This window comes from Canis lupus, chromosome 12, assembly GCF_048164855.1.
Source record: "Canis lupus baileyi chromosome 12, mCanLup2.hap1, whole genome shotgun sequence".
Classification (NCBI taxonomy): Eukaryota; Metazoa; Chordata; class Mammalia; order Carnivora; family Canidae; genus Canis; species Canis lupus.
Window position 1 is genome coordinate 3304659 of NC_132849.1, and position 9162 is coordinate 3313820.

At 41.3% G+C, this 9162-nt stretch overlaps 1 protein-coding gene across 2 annotated transcripts; it reads right to left on the minus strand.

The window, feature by feature from the left end:
• Positions 1 to 263: 263 nt before the first annotated feature.
• Positions 264 to 7689, minus strand: LCE7A (late cornified envelope 7A). Of its 2 annotated transcripts, none has more exons than XM_072769103.1 (2): positions 7455 to 7689; positions 264 to 872 (listed from the first exon to the last, which is right to left on the minus strand). In XM_072769103.1, exon 2 carries the CDS (start codon positions 849 to 851, stop codon positions 522 to 524), a length of 330 nt encoding a protein of 109 aa, XP_072625204.1. In that variant the 5' UTR covers positions 852 to 872; positions 7455 to 7689; the 3' UTR covers positions 264 to 521. The 2 variants fall into 2 exon arrangements, with proteins under 2 accessions (XP_072625204.1, XP_072625205.1); XM_072769104.1 differs by having other exon boundaries at positions 4706 to 7689.
• Between the last annotated feature and the right edge of the window lie 1473 nt (positions 7690 to 9162).

The following is a 9162-nucleotide window of genomic DNA, read 5'->3' on the forward strand; positions in this document are numbered from 1 at the left end:
GATTCTATTTGAAGAATCCAGGTTAGGGCAGCCCTGGTGGCTTAGCAGTTTAGTGCCACCTTCAGCCCAGGGTGTGATCCTGGAGACCTGGAGACCTGGGATCGAGTCCCACGTCAGGCTCCCAGCATGGAGCCTGCTTCTCTCTCTCTCTCTCTCTCTCTCTAATAAATAAATTAAAAATCTTAAAAAAAAAAGAATCCAGGTTAATGGGAGCTCCCCAGAGCTGAGGATGGAGGCATCAACAAACACCAAGAAGCTCAGAGTGTAGGGAAGATAGGCTTTATTTTTGCATGTTGACAAAGCTTTGAGAAGCAGAGTTTTCTGCAGCATTCAGGTCTTCTTGATATAGAACCAAAGCTAAGGCTAAGTGGTCTGAGGTTCTCAGTAAAAAGAGGAATCCTAGGTATACATCTAGGCAGCTTAGTTCAGGAGGAGAATGGAGAATAGTGTGAGAGTAAGGAAAGTTGTCAACTCCAGGCTCATCCTTGGCTATGGATCTTTAGCTCCTCAAAACCTTCAGGTCAGCTGCAGCCCCCAAATCTATGGCAAAAACTAGAACACCCAGAAGGCTCCCTCTCCCAGCAGTTGGAAGGCTGGGGCTGGCCTAGACAGACTCCTGGAAACCCGTGAGACCCTAGAGAGCAGCAGCCTCTGAAGCTAGTGATACAGCAACTGGGGACACAGCAGGAGGGGGCAGGCGGGGGGCAGGGGGCTGGGCAGGGAGCTGGACATGGAGCTGAGGCCTGTGGCACCTGTGGGGCCTGCAGGGCCTGAGGTGGACGCTTGGGTGGACACTTGGGGAGGCACTTGGCAGGTAGCTGGCACTTCTGCTGGTTTTGCTGGCAGGACATCTTGGCAAAAGTTCAGTTACTCTAAAAAACAATGCAGATATTTTGAAAGTTCAGTGACTATAAACTTTATTTGTATCACTATTTTTCTCCAGAGTCTGAGTTCTGTAACTGATCCTATAGCTCCAGGATCCATATCTTTAAAATGGAGAAGCCCTACGTTCCTGGCATAGGAGAAATCAGGCAGGGGCCAATTCTAATTTGGTAACACCTTCTCTTACCTGTCCTGGTTCTTCCAAGACTCCTGACTTCCAAGGCAGCAAGTTGGGTAGTTTCTAAAGCTTTAAATTATTTTTATGACATGCTATCATTTATGCATTCTATAAACCACCTGGTTAGCCTGAGTCTGTGGTTACACCACTTGTCTTTTTCACCTCCTTTTTTTCTTTCTTTCTTTCTTACATCATGGGCTCTGTCTTCAGTTCTATTTCAGCCCTGTGTAGGTATCTCTTGTCTTACAAACTAGCTTCCCTCACCCCAACCCTAATCTCAGTTAGCATTCATCCCTTCTGGGATTGCTACTTCTGAGCCACCTGATGATTTCCATGAACCTGATCTTTCCACAATTACCAGTTAGTTTCCATTCTCTCCAACCTGGAGTGGTTTGTCCCATTCAGCTGAGTTGTGGCAATCCCAGTGATCCCCAAACTGCCATCAGATCAGTAAGGACACTTACCTTGTTTTCTCAAAGTCAGGAAAGCAATGGATAGGTGAAGCAAAGTGAGGAGGCCTTTTATACACATCCTACACCCAAATAAAGTGAATGAGCCATGATGATGTGAAAGCTCTTCCCAACCAGGTAGTTATGATAGCAACTTCCCACATTCTTGTGGCTCTGTCATTCTGCCACTTTGTCATACTGGGTCACCACTGGATCTTCATGAATATCTTCCCAGAACATCCCTTCCCTCTGTAAAACTTAGAATTATTTCCATAAAGATAAGAAGCTCATGATCTACAAGGGAATTTACAATGGGTATGGTTGGGGACTAAACTTAGGGATTCCCCAGGAATCCAATGCAAGCTTTAGATGAAAATCTAAGGCTACAAATGTTGGATCAACCCAGGACATAGATGGGAGTTTATGTAGGCTCTATAACAAGTTGGAATCAATAATCTAAGTACCCCTGGATCAGTACTGATTCAGATCCCAGAGTGCATAAGACATTGACTAACAATATAGCATCATAGAAAGGCCCAGATGGAAAGGATTTCAACCCAGTACCTACACTCTATGCATAAATGAGGAACTGAGTGCCAGAGAGAACAGAGGACTGCTCAAAGTTGGTACAGTGCCTGAACTGGAAGCCAGGCACCCCTTTCTTTGACCTTAATCCCTTCTTTTCAACCTGCTTGGCCATGTCCACTGGAATCCCTTCTTCAAGCCACTTCCCACCCATTTTGCTTAGTTTATAATTTCAACTACTTTTTTTTATCAATATAATAAACTTTCTTGCTCCTTTGGCTTATTAATGCACTTGATTAACAAAACCCCAACCATGGCTGACTCCTCCCTGTTATGCCTAGTTGCTATAAAAATGAAAACAAAATTTAAAAAAGCATTTTGGCAGCTTGGCAGGATGATAAGATCATGACCATTCACTCAGGCTGAGCCCAAACACTGCTTGGTGATTCCATATATTTTTTTCTATGCTCAACACACACACACACACACACACACACACACACACACACACACACATGCCTTTTCTCTTCTCTGGAACCTTCCAAATACTCTTTTTGCTTCTATATAGATGATACTGCTCTCTACTCCAAGGGGCAGAGAGTAGCTGTCAAATGTAAGGCACTTCTACTTACTTATGCCTGCAATCATTCTTTATCATCTCCGTGTTAGAAGAGAAACAGCCTCTTTTCTAATGCTTGTCCTTGCTACCTTGCTCTGGATCCTTGTATGTTCAGCCTTGGTTATATGGTTATATTAATTTTTCTTGTGAAATGCTGTCATGATGTCCCATATTCCTATAACACCATTCTTGTATTTATTTTTCATTATCACTCATCCTAGATACGATGAAATCTCCATGTTTCTCAGCACCTGCACAGTGCTTGACATCTTGTAAGTGCTCAAAAAGTATTTCTGAATTAATGAGTTATTTGTGGTTGAAACAAAGGTCTCTCTCCTTTTACATCTTGAGAGAGAGTAGTTCAGGAGGCCAGGCCAGAGGCAACCACATGCAGTAGATGGAGTCATCCATACTGACCAGCCTCAAGAACTTTGCAGTGGAGCCAGGGCTCTGGCTCCCCTCTGCTGCTGCCTGTGGGTTTCAGTGGATACTGAACCAGATCATCTCAGTGCATAATCAAGTCCATATTTGCATTTATGAGCATCAGAACTCCAAGGAACTAACACTCAGCCCAAGTGCCACCTTTCTTGGTTTTTCTTTTCCCTAATGTTATTTTATCTGGGAGTCAGAGTGGGAGTGAACTCAACAAAGAGGAGATCGCTGGTGTGTATCTGAGGATGTGGAATATCTGAAGGTAAGTCACACTATGAGGTAGCAACTCCATTTAGTCTACTTAGTCAATATCACTTGACAGAGGAAATTACTTACTTAACTTCTTGTCTTGTTATGCCCTTAGTAGAGCATTGTGTATGTATGTGACTCACCTAATTGTATCTCTCCTAGCTGTGAATGTGAGCTCCTAAAGCCCAGATCAGCCGGGATAGGCAACGTTATGCTCTTTCCCTGCTCGGCCCCCACTAAAATATTAGAAATAATTTTTAAAGGTTGTAAAACATTATTCTATTGTATTGATCCAATACATCAATGAATCACTGGTTCAATGAGGAAAATTATTTATTCAAAAATGCCTTTCTTATAGTAACTTTGCAAATATCACATAAAAGACGTTTATTTACTGAATGATGGTTATGTGCAGGGTTTTGTGAATTCAGAGATTAAGATATTTCTCTGTCTTAGGATGCAAGTGAGATAATACGAGGAAAAGACAGGGAATTAAAATTTATTCTCAATCTCCCACCCATCAAACATGTTATTTGCACTATCAGAATACATCAATTTTATCAGTTTCTTATTGTTAATCCCATTTTACAGATTTAAAAAGATTGAAGCTCAGAAACAGTGGGAGTCAGCAGAAGGCTGACAGGGAGCTAGCATTCTAGACAGAGAGAAGAAGAGTACAGGTGGAGACATGGAGATGTGTAGGGCATGATCTTTTCTGGAAAAAGAGTGAACATAATATTTGGTAAGAGCATAGTATTGGGACATTAGCTAGACAGAAAGGAAGGAAGGGCCCAGAACATTAGAGTTTTACTTGTTGGCATATGTACTTTAGCCTGTAGATTAAAGGTTTCCAAATTATATTCCTCGGAACCCTGTTGTCAGGGATGTTCAGATATCAGTTTTTCCAAGAGCTACTTCTCTGGGCAGTATGAGCTACTCTGTGTGGCTGCCCTTCTAGCCACTTTCCATGCCTGTCCCCATTGTCTACTGCATCAACTCCATGTCTTTACACATCATGGTGTCTGGAAGATAGGTCTTGGAGTCAGGATACTGGCATCTGAACCATGGGTATGTTATTCGATATTTTTTGAGCCTCATTTTTTTCTTTTAAATCTGTAAAATGAGATTAAAAATAAGAAACTCATAGAGCTATTTTACTGTGATAATGCAGATAATTTTTGACAGATAGTAGATTGGAAATACATTTTAATTTCCTTCCTTTTCCAGCATCATTCCCCTATCAACACATGGAGGGACCCTAAATTTTTTGAGTCACATTTTAAAATGCTACAAATCCTTTGGTATTTTAAACTATTTGGGCTGCCTGGGATGGGAGACCTGAGAAGACAACACTCTGGGCCTCCCTCTTACCTTCTGCTGTAGAATAATGTGCCAGCTTTATGTATCGAAGGTATACATTCCATTTAACTTAAAAACAGAATTGTGATTCTTTGAAAGGTTTGACCAGGGACAATTGGGACAATTGCAAAGGATGAACCTGATGAGATTTACATTTCAGAAGGGTCATTCAGCTCAGGTAGCCTTAGGTGCTGTGATTTGGATACTCAAGAAACTGAAGTCCATGGTGAATGGCCAGGATACAAGTTTGATGTGTGGAGCATATCTGGACTCAAGTGAGGTCTTTGTTAATAAGCTTCTAGACAAATGGATCAATTGGAAGGTGATTGGAGGGTCTTTACTTGGATGAATCCAGTCTGCACACAGCCCATGCATTCCTGGATTCTGTTCTCACCTGCTCAAACACTTCCTCACCATCCTGCCTGCTCCAGGATACAAGCATGCTATGGATTCCTGCCTTAGGTGTGCCCTTTAATAGAAGTGTGAGGGCAGCATTGGTATGCATGAGATTCTTATCAAGCTAATTCCCAAGTGATGAAAGAAAGAAAAACAAGGTTCTTCCTTCTGCCCAAACAGTCAGACCTTTTAAACAATACTCCTATGGGCCAGAATCCCAGAGGGCAAGCAGACACGTGGTTCTGACCCTGGCAAACATCACTGGGAGAGAATTCAGGGTCCTCCCAAGGGCAATGAGTTTTTTCTCCTTTTTAAATTTAAATTCAGTTAGTTAACATGTAATGTATTATTAGTTTCAGAGGTAGAGTTCAGTGATTCATCTGTCTTATATAATACCCAATGCTCATTACATCATGTACCCTCCTTAATGTCCATCATCCAGTTACCCCATCCTCCTAAACCTCTCCTCTCTAGCCACCCTGTTTGTTTCCTATGATTAAGAGTATCTTATGGTTTGTCTCTTCTGATTGCTTGTTTTATTTTCCCTCCATTCCCATATGATCTTCTGTTTTGTTTCTTAAATTCCACATATGAGTGAGATAATATAGTTGTCTTTCTCTGATTGACTTATTTCACTTAGCATAATAATACCCTTTAGTTCCATCCACATCATTGCAAGGTTTCATTTTTTTGATGGATGAGTAGTATTCCATTGTATATATATATATACACTACATTTTCTTTTTATCCATTCATCTGTGGATGGTCATCTGGGCTCTTTCCATAGTTTGGCTATTGCGGACATTGCTGCTATAAACATTGGGATGCAGGTGCCCCTTCACTACATTTGTATCTTTCAAGTAAATACCTAGTAGTACAATTGCTGGGTCGTAGGATAGCTCTATTTTTAACTTTTTGAGGTACCTCCATACTTTTTTTCTAGAGTGGCTGCACCAGCTTGCATTCCCACCAACAGTATATGAGAGTTCCTTTCTCCACATCCTTGCCAACATCTCTCTTTTCCTGACTTGTTAATTTTAGCCATCCTGACCAGTGTGAAGTCTCATGATTTCGATTTGTATTTCCCGATGCCAAGTGATGTTGAGCATTTTTTCATGTGTTTGCATGTCTTCCTTGGAGAAAACATGTCTGTTCATGTCTTCTGCCCATTTCACAATTGGATTATTTGTTCTTTGGGTGTTGAGTTTGATAAGTTCTTTATAGGTTTTGGATACTAGCCCTTTATCTTATAAGACATTTGCAAATACCTTCTCCCATTCTGTTGGTTGTCTTTCATTTTGTTGACTATTTCCTTTGCTGTGCAGAAGTATTTTATCTTGATGAAGTCCCAATAGTTCATTTTTTACTTTGTTTCTCTTGCTTTGGAGACCTGTCTAGCAAGAAATTGCTGTGGCCAAGGTCAAAGAGGTTGCTGCCTATGTACTCCTCTAGGATTTTGATATATTCCTGTCTCACATTTAGGTCTTCCATCCATTTTGGGACAGTGGGATTTATAACTGGCTAGTTGAAGGGCTGATACAGCTTGTGTTTCTCTTGAGGTGGAGGGAAGAGTCATGATATGTGTTCAATGACCTGGCCCTATGGGCCTTAAGCTATCCCAATTAGTGAATAAAAGAAAGAGGACAACACCAACTCAGAATAACACATTCCCAACACTTGCATGAGTTAACCTCAAAAGGCAATCACCCTCCTTTGTCTGTATAGTGTAGGTAGAGACATAGGCCCATCATGTATAATGTGGTGGTTAAAACAAATGTTATGAGCAAAGAAATCAATACCAAGTGTTCTATAAGCTGTAGTTACAATATAAGCATTATAATGATTCACTTTGGTCCTAGGTATTTCCCAGCTTGTGAGTCCTGTTCCTTTGGGACTGGAGGGATATCCACCATTATCATCACCATTATCATCTGATTCTGGCATTACAGCCCCTCTTTTCTGTAATATCTTCAACTGCAGAAAACTCCCTTGGATTGAAGTAGCATATCATCCCTGGAACACAGGCTCAGTCCTGACACTGACTAGCCATGGGTCACTTGCTTCTTCTGGGCCTCGGGGTCTCCACTTGTGAAATGAGAGTTTGCCTTTGTTGTTTTTTTCTTTATCCCTGATGTAATGATGAGAGTTTGTGCTCAGGGCTGCCAGATCACACGAGAACATAGGTGACTTCCTGAGCTATTGTCCTTGACAGTCGTGAGGATCCTTCCACTATGTAACAAATGTAAAGATTCCCTCTTTCAATCTCAGGCTTCACTCTGGACCCTCAGCTGACCTCGGTAAGTGGGGCAATAGCTAAAACATCCTATTTTGTCTTGTGTCTACATAAGTCACCATCAAACAATACCTTTCAGTGTTAAGATAGGAAGGGTTGAAGAGAAGTCCTTTGCCTATCCTCTTCCTCTAGACATTGATCTTAAGAAGATATTTCTAAATCTTCCAAGAAAGAAGACCTCACAGCCTATAATGACAGAGCTTTCTTGCTCCTGTGTAACTTCATTCCTCTCTTCTGATGTTAGAGGTCGGTTCCCCCCAGCAGAGTGAGAAGGACTGGCTTTTGGCTCCATCATCCTCCCATTCTTAAAGACTGCTTATACTGATAATATCTCTGACTCATCACAATGCCACGCTAATGACTTCACTATCATTCTCTCCATTGTGCCAAAGGGAGATAACTCAGTAGACTGCATCTTTTGTCCCATAATTAACACATCTTCAGAATCTTCAGAGAAAAGATAGGGACTATGAAACTGTAAAGCCTGCTTCCAGTTGGCTCAGTAGTGTTATCTTTACCTAGGAAAGCCAGTACTATAAAATATGAGCATAGGGACAGGTATTTAGAAGACTTAGGCAAGTTCCTCAGACTTTTTGGACCTGCACTCTTATCTGTGACATCAGGACCTTCTGCTCTGTCATTCTTTTTTTTATAATAAATTTATTTTTTATTGGTGTTCAATTTACCAACATACAGAATAACACCCAGTGCTCATCCCGTCAAGTGCCCCCCTCAGTGCCCGTCACCCATTCACCCCCATCCCTTGCCCTCCTCCCCTTCCACCACCCCTAGTTCATTTCCCAGAGTTAGGAGTCTTTATGTTCTGTCCCTCTCTCTGATATTTCCTACCCATTTCTTCTCCCTTCCCTTATATTCCCTTTCACTATTATTTATATTCCCCAAATGAATGAGAACATATAATGTTTGTCCTTCTCTGACTGACTTTCTATGAACCTAGAGTTCTCAGTCTTCATACTTTTGGAAACAGTGGTCACTCATGACAGGCCCCCCACATTTGTACTAAATTTCATGTTTTGTTTTCTCTTAACCACCCTGACCAGTGGATATCATCACATATGGAAAAGTTGAGCATTGGAGAGTTTAAGAGCAGGTGCAGATTACATAGTCTCTCTGTTCTGGAGCAATAGAGCCAACTCAGCAAGGATTGCATGAAATAAGAAAACTGTTCTTTCAGTCTTGCTCTCAGTGCTGTTCTAGATCAGGGACTCTAAACCTGGTTGTACCACCTGAAAAGCATTTTTAGAATTCAGATTCCCGTCTCCAACTAAGACTTTTTGAGTCATCACCTCCATGGAATAAGTCCTAAACAATGCAATGCTTAAATCCCCAGGGGATTCTGCTAGGTTAGGAACCATAGTCCTAGAGTGTTCTTGTAGTACCATAGAATTGCAGTCCACAGAACATTCTAGTAACATTTCCACAGCCTCTTACATTCCTCCAAGTTCTTCCAGAGATCTTCATAGACAGTTAAAAGACATAAGGGAGTACAGACAACTCATAATATTATTCAGCCTTGGAGAAGTCTTAGCAAAATCTAGTGCAGTTTCTTACCTGGTGCTTCCATGCCCTCTCCCATATGCCTAATGATGAAATTTCTGTGCTAAATTGAAACGCTTTTATTTGAAGAACTCATTACCTAACCATTTCTTTTTAGACTGTTATCTTTGAAGAATTTTTTTTTCTGGGTGCAAGATGGCAGAGAAGTAGGGGTCCTCAACTCACCTGGCTACACCAACTTACCTAGATAACTTTTTAATCA

Bases quoted from the DNA above. Each gene is read 5' to 3' on its own strand.
- LCE7A (XM_072769103.1), bottom strand. From the start codon at position 851: ATGTCCTGCCAGCAAAACCAGCAGAAGTGCCAGCTACCTGCCAAGTGC.